We start from the raw sequence: 23,595 nt of genomic DNA on the forward strand, positions 1-23,595 counted from the left end.
GATCCAAATGAAGCATGCTCAAAATTCATGATCTCAAATATATCTATTTTAATATATCTTGGTTGTTGATTTGCAGATATAACATTCTTTGTATTACAAATTCTATATATATAAATATATATATATCAAACGTAAATTGAAAACAGAACACAAAGGATATCGCGGTACACGTGTTTCAAGCTTTCACCTCTGGCATATACAGGTGCTTACACTTATCAAGTATTACCTCTAAACTTGCAGTACCTCTATATATATATATATATATATATATATATGTGTGTGTGTGTGTGTGTGTGTGTGTGTGTGTGTGTGTGTGTGTGTAGAATCCAGGTATTTACATACATGTTAATTTTGCATGGAATACATCATTTTTGTAATAAACAAGATATGTCAAACAATGACAATATACTTTCTTTTATTTATATATATATATATATATATATATATATATAGAATTTTATCATTATTAATAAATTATAGGGTAGCAAAAAAAATTTTAGAAATTTTATTTACCACCAGTGGTCTAGCGAGAGTAAAAAACAGTCAATAGACTATGTATTATTCATTTAAAATGCAGAGATGCCTATAATAGGACATCTACTCGCTAGAAACAGCAGCAAAAGACTACATACCACAAAAGTTAGGGATAATTTCGAAAGGAAATGAAAAATAAAAACTTTTACCAATCTATATTCTGTACCATGGTTTCAAGTCAATTTTAGTAAGATAAAGATTATATCTTACAAGGTCGGACTATCGTCAGCAGAAATGACCAGACAACATATGAAGCACGAATCAATACGCAGCATGGTTCGTGTTCCTATGTCTAATTTTTCAAAATATACCGCGTATTTACGGTTTACCTAATCGGCAGCAAATACAAAAATGCAAAAATGCCGAAATTGTCTGGTCATTTCTGCTGACGATAGTCCGACCTTGTAAGATATAATCTTTATCTTACTAAAATTGACTTGAAACCATGCTACAGAATATAGATTGGTAAAAGTTTTTATTTTTCATTTCCTTTCGAAATTATCCCTAACTTTTGTGGTATGTAGTCTTTTGCTGCTGTTTCTAGCGAGTAGATGTCCTATTATAGGCATCTCTGCATTTTAAATGAATAATACATAGTCTATTGACTGTTTTTTACTCTCGCTAGACCACTGGTGGTAAATAAAATTTTTAAAATTTTTTTTGCTACCCTATAATTTATTAATAATGATAAAATTCTTTTCGGATGATTTTCTGAAGGAATTTCGGCATTTTTGCATTTTTGTATTTGCTGCCGATTAGGTAAACCGTAAATACGCGGTATATTTTGAAAAATTAGACATAAGAACACGAACCATGCTGCGTACTGATTCGTGCTTCATATGTTGTCTGGTCATTTCTGCTGACGATAGTCCGACCTTGTAAGATATAATCTTTATCTTACTAAAATTGACTTGAAACCATGGTACAGAATATAGATTGGTAAAAGTTTTTATTTTTCATTTCCTTTCGAAATTATCCCTAACTTTTGTGGTATGTAGTCTTTTGCTGCTGTTTCTAGCGAGTAGATGTCCTATTATAGGCATCTCTGCATTTTAAATGAATATATATATATATATATGTATATATATATATGCTGGATGTGCATTGTCAATGTGCATGTATGGTAAAGTGTAAATGTTTTGAGAAAAAAACTGAGTATAAGAGGCATCAGTTGTAGAGTGCAAGAGAAAAGACTGCACTGGTGTAGTCATGTGATGCATATGGATGAGAGCTGCATAAAGAAATGCCAAACTCTGAATGTAGAGGGAATCTGTGGAAGAGGAAGTCCCAGGATGAAGTGGTGAGAAATGATATTTAGATGCCAAACTGCACAGGGGACATGACAAAGGAATAAAACAATTGGTAATTTGCTGTGCTTGAGAAGACCCACTCAATTAAATAAAATCCAGGTCATGAGGGTATGCCTCTTATGTCCATGGTCCCTTCCCCTCTATTTTCCCTCATAAACCTCCCTACACAAAATATATCTCTGCTGAATCCCTTACCCACAATATAGCCTTCTAATACCCCTTCCCTCTACCCATGCCCACTCATGACATTCCTCATCCTCCATCAGCTCCTGCTCTCCTTTCACAAGCTTGTGAACTGACCCACCCACTCATCTTCCCCAGTGTCTGATTCACTTCACTTTATACACCTATAACCACCCTGTTACATCTTCACCATCTCTTTTTTTCTACTTGAGGTAGCTATGTTTCTCCTGTAATGCCAGACATTTTTTTTGTCCTTCAATACTTCTCCCCGCCAACTGAGTGGGGGGTCTGTCTTGCAAGTTACTTGGTGACCTCACTGCTGCTGATGCTACACAAAAAGTACCCAGTACACTCTGTAAAATGGTAGGCATTAGGAAAGGGTATCCAACCATAGAAACCAAGCCAAAGCAGACAATAGAGCTTGGTCTTGTCTTCTGACTAGTCAGTTCCTGTCAATGCATCCAACCCATGCCAGCTTGGAAAACAGACATTAAATGAGGATGATGATGATAATATCCATCCATCCATCTATCTATCTATAGTCCCTCTGCCCTCTTCAACTCCTCCCCTCCCCTCCCATGTGATTGCTGTCCAGTTCAGGCACTGTTGTCCTTTTTCGGCCGGCCACCTTTGAGATCAGTTGCATCTATTCTGTTCTGTCCTGCCGCTTGGTCTGTTAAGATTTTTCCACTTCCATTTTCCTTGTGCGAGCTTACTACACTCGTCTGATAGTCGAAAGACCCTTTCTGTTGTTTACTTATTTGTTTTCATATATGTACATTCATTTGCCTTGCCCAGAGGCTTAATACTTTTAGCTTAAGTCCTTGGCCCAGTTGGTTTTGAGTAGTATCGGAGATAAGTGGGTGAAACTATGTGGATATTCTGGACTCCAACTGAAGAGGCAATTGGCCGTGAATGATCCGTGTATCTTGTTTTGTCCTGTTTACCATTGTCCTGCTACCATCCTTTTTTGCACATGATGTGTTTTGACAGTTTCCGTTTGTTGTATATTTTCTGTTCTACCTTTTATATATATATGTATATATATATATGTATATATATATATATATATATATATATATATATATATATATATGGTGACAGGAAGGGTGGCTGGCTGTAGAAAATCTACCTCAATAAACTCTGTCCAATCCATGCAAGCATGGAAAAGTAGATGAGAGAATAATGATGATGATATAAGATTCAGACATGGCTATGTGAAAAAATGGAAGAGGTATGTGGCATCAGAATGAGACAGTATCTTTTAATAGGGTTTTTGGCTATTCCTACTTCAGAACAAGCTCATCTGCCACTGGCTCCATCTGGTAACAACCTCTCACCTGCAGCACCATCTCCTTGCACAACTGCATTAGTTGAGTGTAGCTAATGAGTTTCAATCTCTCAGTGAAATTCCTTAAGGGCTTGTCACCCTAAACATGCAAAGATTACATTCTTGATGGACTGCAGTTAATAATCCAAAAAATTACAACCATACAAAAGTCTGTAACACACTTTTTAAAAAATCAGAGCCCCTATTCCTGGTTCAAGATAATCTTAGTCAACAACAACGTTGTTTATTTGATATGAAGTATGTTCTGTCTTGGCTTAAGAAATATTATTTGAGGAAGTAATGAAGGTGATGGTTAAAGCAGGTTTTTGGTTATAATTGTTATTTTGTCTAAACTGTGATAATGATTTTTAACATATACCAGAAGATGAAACTTGACAAGAAGGGACAAAATATGATTCGAAAAATGTATAGCTGTAGAGTTTGTCTATGGGATAAAGTGGCAACTAATAGCTCATGAAGAGGAAGTGTATAGTTGAGATGGTGTATATTTGCAGGATACTAGGGCGTACAAGGTGGATATTTGAAATGTCTTCAAAACAAAAGGATACAGTGTGCTTAGCAAAAAAGCTCTAGATATGGGTGGAACACATAATGTGTTTTATCTTAAGAATTCTGTGCTACTCTATTCCGAAAGGTTTGGGAACATCAGATACAACATGCTTGGTCTCAACAGGATGTCAAATGGAAGAGAGATTATGAGTGATACTAAAGACTATTTTGGGAATGGGGGATCTCCACTGATAGAAGAAAAGCTGATGGTGTTGGAGTTGTTTTGCCAATTAATGATTGTCTAAAAAAATGATTGAACATGAGAAAATAAAATGTTAGTAAAAGGATTATGTTGGTTAGAGCAGGTGCTAGACAAAGGTAACTGTAAAACTATGTACTACAGTGTTTGTTCTATAGACCTAACTGAAAATACATACCTCGGAATGACCGTCTCCATATGCTGGGTTTTCCCAGACATCCTTCAGATAAAGAGATGTAGATGATTTACTTACAGGTAACTGAAGAGTAACTGATTTAACTAAGAGACCAAAGAGTGTAAGGGAATGAATTATTGATAGTATCTATGACTTCATATATTTTCATTGAATTTAATTTCCAGGCATTAAAAAAAAATATGCATAGCCTCTAAAGATAACCAAACATATTTGAAGGTATAACATTAGAAATATAGTCATAAAAGTGTTAAGATGACAGTGTGTTATTGGGAATGAAGGAGATTTAGCAGCCATTTCTAGAAAATAAGTAACAAGGATGACTCCATTTAATCGAACAATGCAAGCATTACATCAATTTGAAATACACCGCCATCTTCAGATGCATGTATCCGAAGACGGCGGTGTATTTCAAATTGATGTAATGCTTGCATTGTTTGATTAAATGGAGCCACCTGAAACGGCTGTTATGCACTAATACCTTGACATCCTTGTTACTTATTTGCTTTTTATTCACCTTACTTCAAGCTGGGTAGATAACACCGGACTGACTTGGTGCCTCAACTTAAGTACCTAACAACTGAATCTTAATTATTTCTTCTATATATATATATATATATATATGCATGTGTGTGTGTTTGCATGAGTAATAGTAGAGACATCACATACCAAGTGAGCTGCCATCTTCAGGTGGGTAGCAAGCAGGTCCAATAGAGTTAATTCTAAATTAAAGGAAATATAATATATCAATATATGTGATATTAGTCGCAATATGAAACAAAAAACAAAAAAAATTATACACAAAGAGATCCATGAAATAATATCAAGTGAATATTATTGATTGATGTTGAAACAATAAGGATCAAAAATAACATATTTTTGAGATATGAATGAAGCTATCAATCTGTCACAGCCAATTAGATATGAAAGTGAAGTTACAGTATGAATTTTGTGATGGCTTCATGTGACAGGCAAATAAACAGAGTTTGCATTGGCAAGAGGTGGGCCATAGCCCACAAGCGAACCATTGTGATGTACTCTGTGGACATTGGGTCTTTTGCAAACATTGTTCTAAATTTAATGTATTTGTAAACCAGTGAGCAGTTGATAGCTTTTTCGATGATCTTTTGCATTATGATTAGTTTAATTTTTACTTACATAAGAAGCATTGCTATTGATGAAATGAGGGCTACACAGAGATTTTTTTATATTCAAGACACAATATAATTTGCATGTAGTTCATGGAAGAATGTTAAAAAGAAAATCAAAACTGAGCCATAACAAAAAAAGTGGCCGACACCTGATCTAGAGACAAGAGGCTTGTTGAAGAGAAATGCAGACCAAAAGCTAGAAACACAAAGTATATATATATATATATATATATATATATATATATATATATATATATACTCATGTGCACACACACAAGTATATGGAAAAAGAAAAAGAGAAAATAGGAGTTAGCTAGGAAAGAGTACCAACCAATGAGTTATAGAAGCCCTTACTCCTCCAAAACAAGTAGTTAGTCTTGAGTTAAAAGAGTAACTCAAACACAGAGAGAAAGAGAGACAGAAATGTAAGACTGGAAAGGAATTCAGCTTCTCGGTACCTTATTATTTTTTTATGGTAGAACGGAAGTGCACCTCACTGTGTTACATCCACTCCACAGCCTCATTTAAACTCATAATGTATTGTAATGAGCTGATAATAAACAGCTTAGTTAGTGACTGCATGGCAGATGCAATAACAAAATAGCAAGGAAAATGCTTTAGCTATAATGGTAGGTTTAACTGGACACAGTAATATCTAGGTCACTCATCAGGAAGATGAGTGTAGGTGAGAAAGTAGATCCTTGTAGAACATCATATTATACAAGGCGGGTGTGTGAAATAGAATCTTAAATAGAAATGTATATAGTGTATTCAGCAAAGATGCTCCCTAAATTCAAGGGATTATATGTGGTGTAACCCAGAGGAAATATGGTTGAGTTTGCAGATTTTATGATATACCATTCCAAGTAGTTTTGGTGACATCAAATACAACAACAACAACAGTGGTTATAAAAATAACAACAACAAAAGCAATGTCAATTGTATGATCTATAGTCTATGCCTTGAGCCACAAATGTCTTTTTGGTTCTGGTACACAGTAAGATGAATATATGGTAAATTCAAACAAATACTATATTATTCATATTTTAATGAAGCAGAACTATATTTATAGATAATACACAAAATGTCAGTTAAATAGAGCAATAATGTTGTTGTTTGAATCCAGGTAATCCCAAATCAAGTAGAGCTGTGATCAAAGGTGTTCCAGTAGTGGCTCTCTTGTCTTTTCATATATGAAAGACTATACTGTCTATTGTACTCTGCTTTAAGATGGTAAGGCATGATTTGTGGGAAATTGATTGCTATTCTTAGCAAGTTTAGCAACCATCTTGAGGTTTTCTTGTTCGCAGAGTAACAGCATACCATTAACATATGCCAAGTGTTCTGCTTGTCTTGACAAGGAAACACTAATTGTAAATAAATGTTACCATCATACAAGCCATGTCACTCATTTACAATCCTCTGTGAAATCAAGTCCATCCACTCTGCTGCCCATGGTTGAAGGACTAGTGAAAATATTATCTAACATGAAAACAAGAGAAGATTAATGACAGGAAAAAAACAAATCAGGCTATGCAAAATCTGCCTTCATGAATTTCATTTGACTCCTTGCAAGTATGAGAATGTAGATGCTGCTGATATGTGTGTGTGTGTGTGTGTGTGTGTGTGTACATTTGGATGCACAAATGTGTGAAAGAGAACTGAATACATGTAATATAATTTATTCATTCATTCAAAAATGCTGATTCACATTAGTTATCCTGTTATCATTGTTGTTTTAGTGTCTATTTTCCCATTCTCTAATCAATTTGACAAAAAAAAAACAAAGGAAATATATGGTAACAACTAAAAATAAAATGGGAGAAAAATAGCAACAGAGTTACTGTCATATATGTTATACATAAAACAAGCAATGATTTGGAATGGACAAAATTTTGTAGTATTTAAAAAAATATATTTTCAGACGTTAAATGATGATGGCTGATGACGTTTTTTTGTATTTTACAACTGGTATACTTGGCTCCTTGGAAATTAATAATTCATTAATGCAATTAATTTTGTAGATGGTGAATGTTAACTGTTCATTGGAAGCAGTAAGAACAGGAAAGAATGTTTCAGGTTAGTAAGCAAGCAGGCATAGAGTAAGACACATTTAGAAAAAATTATCTTAATCAATCACAAGGTAAATAAAGTTAACATTTTCATGAATCACAATAGTCAATTAGACCAGTGCTTAATTCTACTTGCTAAAGCATTAAGTGGATGATAGATCTACCTCCTCTTGGTTGAAATGCGAACCTTTCTTGTATTACTCTAAAAAAACTCAGTACCTATTTCTGATAACTTAGTAAATGAGATTATATATATTTAAGTGTCTTGCTCAGAGACATAATGTGATGTCTGCAATGAGAAATGAACTAACTAGCTGGTCTTTATTTTGTTTTCCCAAAAGTAATAGTGAAGTGGCTGAGTAGCTAAGACAGATGAAACTATCAGCTAATAGATTATGAGTTAAAATTTGTTGCAGGTATTCCATTGTATCTCAAAACAAAGCAACTACTTTACATCAGCTGAGTTTAGTTCATTGTCAAAGATAAGTACAACAAGGAAAGTTAACACGTGACAGACTAGAGTTCTGCCCTGATGAAGGTTGCTCACTCATCCATAGGAATCAAGATTTAAGTACTGGTCAAAGAGACACATGGTTTCTTGAAAGGATTAACTGTTTTAGTAAATATTATGTCTAGTTCATGTCTAACTTTATCTCAAACTGTTCTGCTTACATTTTATAAACGAACCAGTGTTTAAATTGCACTTTATGAGACAATTTGATTAGGATAAACAAGTCAAAGAAAAGAAATGACAATTAACAACAAATTTTACATGTTAGAAACTAAAAAGAACAACAAACAGAGCAATGCCACTTGGTTTGTACTAATAACTACACTGTCATACATATTTCTATTTCATATTTACTAGTTAAGGAGAGAACTCATACATATATTATAATTTCTCATCTAGGAAGATCTTTACAGCAACAATGCTATGTAGATTTTCCTAGATAAATGATATCATATAAACATATCGACATTACTACATAGTACTTCCACAACAATATTGTAGTCATAGCAACAATACAACAGAGAGTCAACTAAATTATATTAATCATGTCAACCACTTGGCATGTCACTCTTCTGTAACATGCTTTGGTGTTTTCTGACAAAGTACAAAACTAGGTTCTGTGGGGATTGGGAAGAAAGTTACTGAATTATGCCCATTATATACCAGATACTTATTTTATTGATCTAGGAAGAATGGAAGACATAGACAACACAGGGAATGTACTATAATGCATTGAACTCAGAATGTACTATAATGCATTTAGCTTACAATTTTAGCCATTATACCACCTTAACAATGTGCAATATTGCTTTTTCTTTTTATAATTCAATTTTAAATCCTAAGTGTAGATAAAATCGATATTAGTTATCATTGATCCAATCCCTCTTTACTTTAGACAGTATACCTTAAACTATATTATCTAATGTCCTTTTGTAGTGACACAGCATTCCTTTGCAAAATATTTGCCATTAAAATGCTAAGTGCTATTTGAAAGAGATTTATTACTAAACTGCCACATTCCTTTTTGAAAATTGGTTCACCATTATAAACTTCAGTGAAACAAAGAAAAAAAAATAATATATTAAATTGACTTCAGTATAGAACTGGTACTTATTTCATCAACCTTCGAAGGGTGGAAAGGAATTCAACACTTGTAGGATTTTAAATTAATGAATTATGTGGTCATAATAACTAAACAAGATTCTTCCTACACTATTTATATTTGATGGATATTTGTCCTCATCTTGTTTATTGTTAACACAACATTTCGGCTGATATACCCTCCAGCCTTCATCAGGTGTCTTGGGGAAATTTCAAACCTGGGTTCTCATTCCTAAGGTATTTTTCGATGTTATTATTATTATTATTATTATTATTATTATTCAGGTCACTGCCTGGAATCGAACATGGAATCTTGGGGTTAGTAGCCCACACTTTTAACTACTATGCGATATGCCTGTGGGAATATGGCGTAGTGGTTAAGACCTGAAAAATGATAATAATAATAATAATAATAATAATAATAATAATAATAATAATAATAATAATAATAATAACAACGGCAACATCGAAAAATACCTTAGGAATGAGAACCCATGTTCGAAATTTCCCCAAGACACCTGATGAAGGCTGGAGGATATATTAGCCGAAATGTGTTAATAATAAACAAGATGAGGACAAATATCCGTCAAATGTAAATAATGTACATAATTCCTCATCTCTTAAATATAGAACAAGATTCTTCCTTACACAGCACACACACACACAATATATATTGCTTAACAAAAAAATCATCCAGGATTATTAGATCAATGTACCTAAACAACCTCTTTCTAGATGAAGGGTTTCCAAAGTGGCTGATATCAATGCCTAGGGTGGGGGGTAGTTGTCGATGGGACTATTCATCTGCTTAATTATTATTTATTTATTTTCTTGCACATGCCTGGGGGTTGATGAGGAGTCAATGGACTAAAACGTTTAGGGACCCCTATTTTAGATAAAGAGTTCCACAGCTAGCTAGAATTCAGTGTTATAAGTAGTAGAAACATTCTATAACTGAATGCAAGTTTCATTAGCTTGCAGTGAGTTGGCCACTGGGATGTGTAACAATGGCAGCTATATGAGCAATTCTATATAAACACTCATAGGTGACCCGTAAATGGCACCATTTGAGCATAATCGTTACCAGTGTCGCCTTCTAGCACTTGTGCTGGTGGCACGTTAGAAAATCATTCGAGCAAGATTGTTGCCAGTGCCGATGGACTGGCTCCCATGCAGGTGGCACGTAAAAAAACACCTTTTGAGCGAAGCTGTTGTCAGTACCGTGTGACTGGCCCTTGTACTGGTGGCACGTAAAAGCACCCACTATACTCTTGGAGTGGTTGGCGTTGGGAAGGGCATCCAGCTGTAGAAACTCTGCCAGATCAGATTGGAGCCTGGTGCAGCCTTCTGGCTTGCCAGTCCTCAGTCAAATCGTCCAACCTATGCTAGCATGGAAAGTGGACGTTAAACGATGATGATGATGATGATAATATAAATATTGAAGCTTAGGAGTGGTTTCGGACTAAAATTTAGGCAAAAGGGCTTTACTCAGTTTAACTGTTTGACTGGCACTCATTTTATCACATCCAGAGAGTTTCGAGGAGGGAGCAAAAAAAAAAAAAAAAGGATAACACAAACTTAAGTGAAACAGAACAACATATCTAACTATGCAAAAACTGAAGAGTAGAACATGTGCTCTGATTTAAAGGGTACTATACATCAAAGTGGCATCAACCAATTCTCATTCAAGTAAAATAGATATATTTAGTAAATAACACCAAAATAAGGATAAATTTTAAAATTCATATATTTAATAAGAGAGCTCATATTCTGAATTATATTTACAATGCATGAGATATCTATGATCTGTTGCATATTTCTAATGAATCACAATGTTTTATGAATGAATGACACATTTTTATGAATGAATCATATTTTTAAAAACAAATTGTACATTTTCATGAATGAATCTCATTATTATAATGAATCATAAATTTTAATGATGGTGATCACCATAAAAATGCATGACTCAGCCATAATTTTTAAGACTGAATTATTATTAATCGCATTTTTATGATGAATCGCTGATTTATCTGATGAATTATGTTTTAATGATAAAATACACATTTTTATGATACATCATATATTTCTTTGATATATTGCATATTTTGTTAAGAGGCATCAAATATTTGTGATGAATCATATATTTAGAGTACAACAAGTAAAACCCCATATAATCTATGTTGTTTTGGTTAAGAAAATATAGCTGATTATCATAAGGAAATAATGTAGAACTTTTAAAAAACAACAACAAAAGAAACAGGAACTAAATTTTACATAATTTCACAAAAACTGTAGACACTTCACTAAAGGAAGAAAAATACCCCAGAGCCAAACACCATAAATAATTTAAGACAAGTGTAATAAGAATTTCTTTTGACTAGGCTATAGATATCTTTAATAAAAAGTGTGAGGAAATAAGAAGATTATCTCAACTATCTGAAATCAAAGAATAAGGATGAATAAAGTAGGCCCTGGTGGGATTTGGGCAGAGAATTGTGAGACATTCAACTCCCAAAACATCTCATCTACTTCCTACTAATCTGCACCATCTTTACCATTCCAACAACAACAACAATTACAAAACTAGGAAAACTGACCACCTCTGCTGTACCTCAGATATATTAAAAAGAACTTTACATGAGTTTATTTAATCATATATGAATAGATTAAACACACGTTTGTGTTATGTCCATGACAAAATTGCTGGCCAGCTCCACAATATTGTTTGTTGTTTAGTTCTAGTTTAATTGTGAAAGAGCAGACCTATGACCCAAGGCTTCCCAGTTATGGTAGCCTTGTCATATATTTATATATTGTGTATCTAGGACTACCTTTGATCAAAGGCATTCCAGCTATGGTAATCCTGTCGTATATTTATATACTGTGTATCTAAGACTATCTTATCTTATGTGACGTTCCATTTTCAAGGATTGTAAGGTATAATTTGAGGAAACTTTGACAGCTATTTCTAGCAGATTGAGTGACTATGTGACAATTACCTCAGCTCAAACAGCTTTGAGTTGTTGCATTTGTTGTTTAGTGCCAGAAGAGCCCACTTTCTAGTTTTACCAAGAACAGCTCTTACTGAGAATTGAATTGGAGTTACAGACTTGGCTTATTTGGAGCTTACTTGCCCCTTACTTTTATATTGTGAGCTGGATACTCAATATGCTATTGTGAAGTTCTAGAGATAAAACAACTGTCAAATAACTGGAGACAACTTCCATGTTTCACTTGTGATCAATAAGTCTGAAGCAGATTGTAAAAGCAAATATCTCACTGAATCATCTTCAGACCCTAAATCCAAAATTCTAGCAGCAGCAGGTTGTTCTCTTTGGCCAGGCTAAACATAGTTATCAAGACTCTAGCAATGTTATTTGCAAAAGACTAGTCTTATCCAGGGAATATTTTTCTCACCTTTTTAATTTTTATCATTAGTTTCCAGAAGGGTATTTTTATTATTATATTTTCCAGAAAGGTTGGGGTAAGTACCTATAGTTTTTGCAGCCCTTTCCCACTCTTTAACTAATAGGTAAGAAGACCAGAGTTAAGCATAATATCAAAGAATTTTTCTGATTTGTGAAATGATGAGCTTTTAATGATAATGAAAATCTACAAATCTGTAAGTGTATCATAATAAAAAGAAATATAGCTGTGATGGAAGCAACTGGGTGAGGGATAAGTTTATCATGCATCAGTCATTAACCACCAGGCACTAAAATACTACCAGGCAAGCTATCTTTAAATGTAATAATTCTTGACCTTTTGATTTTTGTTATTATTATTATTAGAGTCAGCAGAACACTGGACTAATGCCTTACAATATTTAGTCACTCCTTCATGCTCTATGTTCAAATTTCACTGGGATCAACTTTGATTTTCGTCTCTCTACAGTTCATAAAATAAGTACCATATTCCAATGAAGAATCCCCTACGCATTCACTTAAACTGCTAGAAATAGCAGTAAAATCTCCTTGAATTACAGTCTACTGTCTTAGAAAAGGAAGGACACATTGGATAATGTAGTCTTGTCTGAATAAAAGACAGGACGATCAAGGAAAGACAAAGTTGACCCCGGCAGGATTTGAACTTGAAATATAAATTGATAAATAAATATGCATGTGTATGCAAGTGATAGCATGTGTAGATAAGAGAACGTATATGTACATGAGTATGTGCATGTGTACATAACTGAGCATGTATGCACACAAGTGAGAGCATGTGTAAGTGAATGCATGTGTACATAACGAGTGCACATATATATGTGAATGTGTGTGTGCGTATGTATTTATGTGTACATGACTGAGTACATGTGTGAGTGCATGTGCACATAAGTAAGTGTATGTATGTGATGGTTTGCATGTGAGCACATGAATGTATTTTTATGGTTTAGTCTAAGTATGTACATGCTTCTGTGAGTATATGAAGGTGCACACACAGATCTGAAGCTCAAAAGAAACTATGTTACTAATTCAAGCCAAACCAGACCAGATTAGATTAGTTGGATAGTAGAAGTAGTATTAGTAATAATAGAGATAACAGTTGTGCTAGAAACAGTATTAGTAGTAATGGTGACAGTGTATCTTGCAACAGTTAATGTGCTGTGAGTTCTATAGTTTTTTTTTTCCCTTAATATATATATATATAGACATATATATATTTCCTCTAGATGGTGAGGTGCTATTGTTCTGTTACTCACGATGCCGATGGCTGCAGCATGGTGCTAGCCTTGCGGAAATTGACTATAGAGGAACCAAGCAGGGACCATCTTGCATTCTGTTGCCTTAGAAAGTTATGTGAAACAGTACGGGTTAGGGAAGTTTTCCTATTGAGGTGGTTGTTAGATTTTAAGACAGACCTCGAACTTCCTGGAGAAGCAATATGTGTGTCTGATGAACTTCGGCCATATGATAATTCTTCCTGCTGTGAAAATTAGAGAAGAAAAGAGTGCAAAATTTTAAAATAAATTGACTAAAAGATTTCAGTTATAAAAAAGAATTTTTGAAGTTAAATAAAACATTAAAAGCAATAGTATCATCTCTTCCTCATTTTCCCAATGTCTCAAAGACTTCTTCAGTTTATATTTTTACCTTTACTTGAAAGCATTCAAAGCAAGGATCAGAGGATGCTTCAGGGCAAAAGAATACAGGAAAGAGGGAAATGGCATTAATTACACAAAAAACTCTGCAGTATACTTGCAAATAAATGATGACAATAAAATAACTGATAAAAGATTTAAATGAAATACAAGAAGGTAATAAAAGAAGTGAAAAATAATTAATAACTAGTTAAATAATGAAATATGAGTTTCAAATTTTAGCACAAGGCCAGCAATTTTGGGGGAGGTGGAGACTAGTTGATTACATTGACCATAGTTCTCAACTGGTACTTATTTTATCGACTTCAAAAGGAAAGGATGCAAAGCAAAGTCGACTTCAGTGCAATTTGAACTCAGAACATAAAGACAGGTGAACTCAGGAACATAAAGAAATGCTGCTAAGCATTTTGCCCGGCCAACATTCCAATGATTCTGCTAGCTTGCCATATAATTAGATAATAAAATACTGTAAACAAGATAACACTAAGGGAGCTAATAAAAGGAGAGTTCAAAAACAAAATGAAGTAAAGTAGAAGAAAATAAATTTAAACACTTACTAAAGATGATTGTGTTGGTGATTTGGTGGTCTTTGATTTTGAGACATCATGGTTTAAATCTTCAGAGGATACATTTTCTGTTTTACCATTCTCCTTCAAAAATAACAGGAATAAAGGCCAAGACAATATTAAATTAGAAGAAAATTCTCTTTATCCCATATACAGCATTTCTTTTATACAAGCCCAAAAACTCACACAAAAAATAAAAAAGATAATTAAAATAAGGGTGCAGGTTGTTTGGCTATGAAGCTTATTTTGCAGTCATGTGGTTTCATGTTTAAACCCACCACACTGCTCCTTAAATAAATATCTTCCACCACAGCTTGGGGTTTACCAATGTCCTATGAGTAAAATTTGGCTGATGGAAATTGTGCAGGGGATCATAGTGTGTGTGTGTCTGTGTATGTGTGGTACCATATTTGATGGCATACTGTTTCTTTTCCAAAAGTATGCCTCAATATCACTCCAGGTTCTTTGTGCAGAGGTGGGCCTATATTACATGCTTAATGCATAAACAAATCTTTTCCTGAAAATGCACTACTGAAATCAGGGTACGTCTAATATATCCATGTGACCTTTATAGCATTAAATACAGTATTTATATTTGTGGAAGGGAAGTAACTCGTTATTTAGATATAAGTCAGATGAACTAAGCCAATTCGATAATTAGAAATTAATAAAATGTGTACAAGACAAAGTACTGGAGTTGGTATATTTGAATAAAACCCTTTAAGTTGATGTTACAGTACAGCCACTGTCGGATGAATTAAACTAGTAAAAGAATAGTTTCTGCCAAATATGTCTGTAAATTTGGATATTTACATGTTCAACATTTCTAATACTTTTTAAAACATCTTCAAAATAATCTTATTTTACAGCCAGTTGATAATCCTGTGCAATTTTAACCCCAAACATCTGACAGTGAAGCAAAGATAGTTATTCTAGATCTTTCTTGTTAACTGATGATAGTAAAGCCATATGCTTTCTCTATGTTGCACATCAAAATGGCAACTGTGAGAATATGGCTTTAGATTTGAATATCAATACATGGAATTCAGTAAGTTGCCCTCAAAGCCATGAGTCAACAGAATACCAGACAGTTGTTGATGGGTCGTTAATTAGATACAAAGTGTTTCAGAGTGATTGAAATCTTAAAAGATCCTAATCTAATGTATTTTACATCAGAAGAGTGTTGGAAAACTTATTAGCAAGACAGGAAAATAAATTAATATTTGAGAACTTAACTTGACATTGATAAAATATATGATGTTAATAAGTTCTATGTCAGCTGTGACAGAACAGATATTCCAGTAGTGACAGAACAGATATTCCAGTAGTGACTGTCTTATCTTTTTCTAAGACAGAATGGTTGACTTGTTTGTAGCAGGTCGAGTCCTCAATGGTCCATAGACTGATGTATCATGCACTTATGAAGACAAAAAGTTCTGATAACTCTTTGTGTAATATAAGAGACACCACTTAAAGACTTCATTTTCATAGAGCATGTAGGGCAAGTCCAACAAAAGAACTAAAACTTGGCACAGCAGGTTATACAGTGCTCCTGCTGCTTACAACAGTAAACTGTTCTGCAACATAATGCCTATTGTGGATTAATAAAAGAATCTTCACCATGGACACTGTTGTGAAGATGAGCAGATTAAAATGTCAGGTTTTGGTCTTGTAAACCAACACTTTATTATTTTAGTCAGTTGTGGTTAACACTTACGAAGATGAGATTAAAAAGTAAGAAAAGGCTTCTAGTGTGTTTTTATATTCCTCAACCTATCTCTTTAATTATATACATAGCTAACCATACATACCAATGTATCCTTTGAAGTTACTGTACACTGTAACTGTAGGGAACCAGATTTACATTTTGAAAGGGGGAACCACTCAGGATGTCCCTGAAATAAGAAAAAATGTAAAATTAATAGAAATAAAAGAAACAGCAAGGAAAAAGACAATAGTATAGAACTTTAGTAATAAAGGTGGATTATATTTAATGTAAAGTTTGACATGTAAAATAATATAGTCCAGGTTTGTGTGAAATATTTAGAAAATAGAACTATAAACGTAGTGAGTAACAGTCTGTAAAATGCTGGGAAAAATATAACTTTGCACCAAATCTATATTATTGTGTCAATGAAAGAAAATAATTGCTGTGCCTCTGATGAGGTACATATTGTATAGTGAGCCATCTTGAAGAAAGAGGTAAAACTTATGATCAAAGGCGTTCCAAAAAAAAGGTCGATGGTCTGGTCACACCAGACCAACAACCTGTTTTTTCAGGCAATGTGCATCTAGAATCACATTATCCTATGTACTCTTTCTCTATTAAGTTGGAAGCATATATTTTGAGGGAGATTTAGCTATTATATGACTGCATACAGGCTGTCTTATTGGCTCAATCACTGTAGATAAATACCGAATAGTGAATGTTATGTCACAAGTGAAGTACCATGTATTATAGTATTATGTGTCATAATGGACGATGCCATATGTAACAACTGGAAGGGTTATTATGTATCGATGATGATGTTATATAGACACGGACACAATTTTTGTCTTAATAAACCTCTACTAATTTTGTAACTAATCCAACACAAAACAGAAAGATCTAGCTTAATAGGTCAAACTTCATTGCTCAGTTAGCATTCTAACTATTGTTTTTTTTCTATCTTCATGGATGAACAATTTGCCCTAAAATTAATGATATGAAATATATGGTTCCATGTTACGAGAAGGGAATTTGAGCACATACCTTGATAATTAGTACAACACAATAGCTATACTAACCTTATAACCATGTGGTCAGTAAGCCAACACCATTTTGCTTTAAATTTTTTATAACCTTCTTGGTAATAATCCACCTGACACTGACCCTAGTTCTAAGGTACAAACTTCATGTTTTAAAGTGATTTTAATAAAAATCTTCCATGAAAATTTTATGTTAATTTGCATTCCAAACACTAGCATAATAATGACAAAGTAACTTTACTAAATCCTTCAATATTTTCAAAATTAATTGAAACAGAGGTAGAGTGTTTCAACAGAAGCAAGGTAAAGAAAGAGTTAAGGATTTGTCAAAGGGTAGCAAGAGGTAACACCCATGACCTGTTTTTCAGGGACATGGAGACTGGGAAGAAGTAAACAGAACCCTTGTCTATATGTTTATAACAGAATGGATTCTACTGAAAGTACTCAAGGGCCAGGTGATGGTGTTAACCTTTTCAAAGTCATATTCTGAGTAAAACACCATGTGTTTCAATTAATTTTGAAAATAATCAAGAACTAAGAAGGATTTAGTGAAGTGACCAACTTTTTCATTATCAAGTTGATATTTGGGACATAATAGACTGAGTCTTACATATATTCATGATTTGAGCTTTGAACTAAATATGAACAGTTTAAAATGACAATGTTTTGTACAAGAACCAGAGGTGGTCTCAGGTGGGTTAATATCAAAAGGATTTAAACTAGGCAACAGATCAATTATATTATTTAGCAGAGAAAGAATGGGGTAGAGAGTAGGGAGGGAAAGGGAGAGAAGAGAGACCAGGGAAAAGAGGGGGAGAGAAAAATGAAGAAAGGGAGAGAGAGAGGGGAGGGAAGAGAGAGAGAGAGAGAGAGAGAGATACTAACATTGAGGGACATCTCTTTCATCTTGCTCACAGTTAACGTTAAATTCCCAAGGAAATCATCATATATCAGATCTTTGTCGGAGAGAACCTGAAGAATAAATGAAAGAGAACAGATGTTAAATAACATATGTGTCACTATAAATGTGTGGGTGTGTGTTTGCACATGTATGTTTATTAAAGAAAATATCAAGATTTGAGAGCAAGTACATTTGCTTAAAATCCCATGTGTATTGGAATGCATATGTAAAAGTATGTGCACATGTGTGTGAATGCATGTGCACATGTATGAATAACAGAATGTAAAAGTATACATATGCATGTGAGAATGTGTGTGTGTGTGTGTGTGTGTGTGTGTGTGTGTGTGTGTGTGTGCATAAGCCAGAAATGGTTCTTATATCTAGGAACACAAAAACCATCTTAGAAATCCAACTCACTGTGTCCTGAGCAGACTGGTTAGAGCAAAGAAAGCCACATACCAGTATTTGATTGATGAGGTTTCATAGGATATCCTGTAGTCTCATTCCCCATTGAAATTGGCTACCAAGGTTTCCTAGTAAGATCAATGCAATATTTCTACAAAAAAGATTGACTTGCAACCCAAACAACTAAAGAAATCCACTAATCATAGGCGCAGGAGTGGCTGTGTGGTAAGTAGCTTGCTTACTAACCACATAGTTCCAGGTTCAGTCCCACTGCGTGGCACCTTGGGCGAGTGTCTTCTACTATAGCCTCGGGCCGACCAAAGCCTTGTGAGTGGATTTGGTAGACGGAAACTGAAAGAAGCCCGTCGTATATATGTATATATATATATGGGTGTGTATGTGTTTGTGTGTCTGCGTTTGTCCCCCTAGCATTGCTTGACAACCGATGCTGGTGTGTTTATGTCCCCGTCACTTAGCGGTTCGGCAAAAGAGACCGATAGAATAAGTACTAGGCTTATAAAGAATAAGTCCCGGGGTCGATTTGCTCGACTAAAGACGGTGCTCCAGCATGGCCGCAGTCAAATGACTGAAACAAGTAAAAGAGTAATAGCCTTAGCAGCTGAGGCCAGTTTGAGGTGATTGAGACTGAAGCGAGAAAATAGGTGGAACTCATCCGTAGAGGAAGGTTAACTTATTCTTTGTTGTTCCAGTTAGGCAGTACAGACCGACAAAGTGGCAAAATGCTTGTGACAGTGTAATACCTGATGGAGATGCAGGAGGGTTCCCAACAATACTGATATTTGGATCATCAATAAGAGAAAGAGCTGGCAAACATCTTTAAGAACACCTGTAGTTACTGCTGGGGGGAAAATATCTCTGATGCTAATTTCACTGTATGGGTGTGTGTGTGTGTGTGTGTGTGTGTGTGTGTGTGTGCTGGATCTCTGCTGTTCAACGATGAGTTAATTGGACAACTTAATTACCAGTTCTTGCAATAACATGTAAGTGGTTGAGCAATGCAGAAGCAGATGTATCCTTAGCATAATTCTCAAACAGAATCAGTGTGGCATTGTATACATATGAAATATAACTGCAATCCATCTGGCAGGGTTCTGTGCAGTTTCCATCTACCCGATTTCACTTACACAGTATGAGTCAACCCAAGGCTATAGAAAATGACATATGCTTAAGATGCAATGCAAGACTGAATTTGGAACCCTGTAGTTGCAGAGTAATCTTAACTATTTGGCCACACTCCACCTATATATATATATATATATATATATATATATATATATATATATATATATATATATGTGTGTGTGTGTGTGCGTGTGTGTGTGTGTTCATATAATGATATCTACCAAATGTATTGGTAAGATAAAACATGCAATCGTTACCAAAATAGCAAAAATCTGTCCACAAAGGTTTATAATAAACTCCTTGTGAATCGATCTCCTTGGTTATATATATCAAAATTTAAATAAGAGCTTTGACGCTAATATCCATATATATATCATCAGTATAAGGTAGAGGTGTAACCTTGATCAAAACAGATATGAGTGAAAGAGTGGTACAAATGTATGAATGTGTGTGTGAAACAACTCACCAATTCAATAGTTGTATTATTGTCATCTGGTAACTCCAATGTGGCACTCTCATTCCATATGGGGAACAGTGTCTTCTTTTTCACAGATGTCTTGAATAGCTTCTTCTTACCTAGCATCACCTCACAAAATGGGTCACTGAATCCTGAAGTTAAAGGCGTATCTTGTTTTTAATGAAAAAATAAATATATATGTATATATATGTACGTATATACACACACATACAAAATGTAACTACATGTGGATTGTTGGCGAATTTTTTCCTCTGTCTTCCTTTTCTCTTGGACTTTCTTCTGTTTCCTGCATCTGAAGAAGAGCTTTGCTCGAAACGTAAAGCACCCTTTCTTTCCTTCCCTGAGCATCTTTTAATACTTTGCATGTACCACATCCTCATGTTGTTGTTTATTTACTTCATTTTCTTTTGATTAATTATATATATCATCATCATCATCATCGTTTAACGTCCGCTTTCCATGCTAGCATGGGTTGGACATATATATATATGTATGTATATATATATATATATATATATATATATATATATATATATATATATATATATATATATATATATATATATGTATATGTATATGTATATATATAAAGTATTTATTTTTCAGTTACATTTCATTTTGTTCAACCTGAAATCTCATATCTTTCTCAATTTTCTTCAATTAAACTAAACTTCTTTAAACAATTTTGAAACTTTGACACTGATTAACTAACGATAATATTTAATAGACATTTTCTACTTACCATTTCTATCTTTTGATTCTAAATTCTTAGCTTGAATAATTTTGAAGTCCACAAAAGTTTTACCTGAAATAAAAAATTATAAAAAAAAAAGTAATAATAATAATGATGATGGTGATAATTTCTTTTAATAGGTAGAAGAATGACAGATAAGAGGTCATTGCAGAGAAAAAACTTGCAAAAATGGAAAGAGGGTTTTTACTGCACCCAACCTAACAAAAACTCTTTAGGTAATGATGATGATGATTTTATTGGCGCTACTAGATTCCAGTACCCTGGGGACAATACAAAGGTAAAATACTAAAGGAAACACACAAGAAATAGTGTTAGATTTACATGAAGTAAAAGTGAGATTAGCCATAATAATATGAACTTGGACAGATTTAACAATAAATAGAAATAACAAAATAAAACAAGAAAGACTAAAATGTGAGGATAACCACATTGTATAATTAAGGGTAATCCACAGACAACCCTAAATTATCTTGACACAAAAAGGCAACTGCTTTCTCTTGACAGCAATCTGTAGCTGCTAAGTAGTTAATTTCCTCATTCTCCACCTCATAAAATTCACTGGAAGTCAATACCTTTCCCTCTGCTCTTACCTTCTTATAGCTATGCATATTGCCCTATTTTGGCTAATGTGTGCTTCCTTTACCTTTTGGTACGGTTCCAAAATAGTGCAGACCACTATGATTTCCTATATCTGAAAGCGAAATTGTGATAGCACCTGTGCCCAGCGTCGCCTTTCTGGCACTTGTGCCCGCGGCATGTGTAAGGACTTTCGAGCGAGATCGTTGCCAGTGCCCCTGGACTGGCTCTTGTGCGGGTGGCACATAAAATACACCATTTCAAATGTGGCCGTTGCCAGTACCTCCTGACTGGCCATCGTGCCAGTGGCACGTAAAAGCACCCACTACACTCTCGGAGTGGTTGGCGTTAGGAAGGGCATCCAGCTGTAGAAACTCTGCCAAATCAGATTGGAGCCTGGTGTAACCATCTGGTTCACCAGTTCTCAGTCAAATCGTCCAACCCATGCTAGCATGGAAAGCGGACATTAAACGATGATGTTATAACATACAAAAGAGAGAAAAGAAAGCAACTTTGGCAGAATAAGCATTGTAATGAAATAGTTCTGATATGTAGCCCTTTCATTTGACTATTGAATAGATGTTGCTGTACATTTTAGGGATCCAGACAGAACTAAACTAGTTATGTTTGCAACAGCTGTTAGAAAACAATAGTCAACCCTGCCATACACTTTAGACTTATCTAGATTGATCCAATGTTCACCAAAGCCAGATATAGTGTCAACCCACTCTGCAATATATCACATGAAGTGGAGGTCAATGCTGACAGATCTGCCAGAGATCACAAAGTTTGTGCATTTCTAACTATACTACTACAAGCACCAACTTCTAGGTGAATACCTCTACTAAAATTTTCAACTTTATATTAAGTAGTGTTCGGGGCTTGAGTTGTCTTTCATATCTCCTTTATTTGTTTTCTTCCCCAGTAATGTCATTACTTCTCAGCTCACACAACTTGGAATGTTCCCAGTTTGCTACTAGCTGCTAAAATTAGCAAAAAAAAAAAAATAAAAAATAAAAATCAAGCATGTGTGAATAAAATTTGTAGCTCTGAGAATTAGTTTATTGTACAGTTCCAGCAATTTTATTTACAGCACTCTGCATCCTTGGCCAAGAACTCAGGTAAATTGTCAAGGTAGGCATTGAAGTTCACAGCCTCCAGTCCATCACTCATTGCAAACAACTTGGCAAAATAATGTTGAAAATCTTAGCATAATTGCTTGGAATTGGATAGTATGTGTTTCTTGCAGTCAGTCAAATATTGCTCTGTTGCCACCAGGGTATATTGAACAGCTTTTGCTCCTTAACAGTTTAGAGCATGCACCCATGCATGAACAATACATCATTTGTGTTTTGAGGGCCATTCTTGCTACAAACATGCTATAAATGAAGCTTTTTCTGTTTGCTTCTAATCAATTCACTGGTCCGTCTTCTAATCTATTGTCCTCTATGGTTTCATCTTTACTAAAAGATTCTGCTATAATTTTCCTTTTTAGTTAAACCCACTGTCCTTTATCAATAACTGTAGCCACCATATCTGGCTGAACTAATCTGCTAATCTGATCTCTGAAACCTTTCTGTGCAAGGAAGACATGGTCTGCTTCCAATACATGGGGACCTATTTATTTACGACCACTCAAAACTGTACACAATTTATATTATACCTATCAGTTAACAAAGAAAACTCAAGTGTGACCTGGATGACATGTTGCAGTTTGTTCAAGCCCACATTGTCTATTCAGGAAATAAAGGCAACACCTGCCAGACAAA

The 23,595-nt window shown here is 34.5% G+C and overlaps 1 protein-coding gene across 8 annotated transcripts in view; it reads right to left on the reverse strand.

Moving 5' to 3' along the window:
- Positions 1-23,595, reverse strand: part of LOC106869820 (extended synaptotagmin-1) — a 182,022-nt gene that overhangs the window by 11,166 nt on the left and 147,261 nt on the right. For 4 of the 8 annotated variants that reach the window (XM_089353640.1, XM_089353642.1, XM_089353641.1 and 1 more), the window contains 7 exons: positions 21,239-21,301; positions 20,485-20,627; positions 18,455-18,541; positions 16,633-16,716; positions 14,813-14,905; positions 14,016-14,080; positions 4,989-5,041 (listed from right to left, as the gene is read on the reverse strand). In XM_089353640.1, coding sequence (XP_089209766.1) covers positions 4,989-5,041; positions 14,016-14,080; positions 14,813-14,905; positions 16,633-16,716; positions 18,455-18,541; positions 20,485-20,627; positions 21,239-21,301 — 588 coding nt within the window. Of the gene's footprint in view, positions 1-4,988; positions 5,042-13,856; positions 14,081-14,812; positions 14,906-16,632; positions 16,717-18,454; positions 18,542-20,484; positions 20,628-21,238; positions 21,302-23,595 lie in introns of all 8 variants that reach the window. The other 4 variants (XM_089353638.1, XM_089353636.1, XM_089353637.1 and 1 more) reach the window with 1 other exon arrangement.

Source organism: Octopus bimaculoides, chromosome 6 (assembly GCF_046866305.1).
Source record: "Octopus bimaculoides isolate indiv1 chromosome 6, ASM4686630v1, whole genome shotgun sequence".
NCBI classification, from domain to species: Eukaryota; Metazoa; Mollusca; class Cephalopoda; order Octopoda; family Octopodidae; genus Octopus; species Octopus bimaculoides.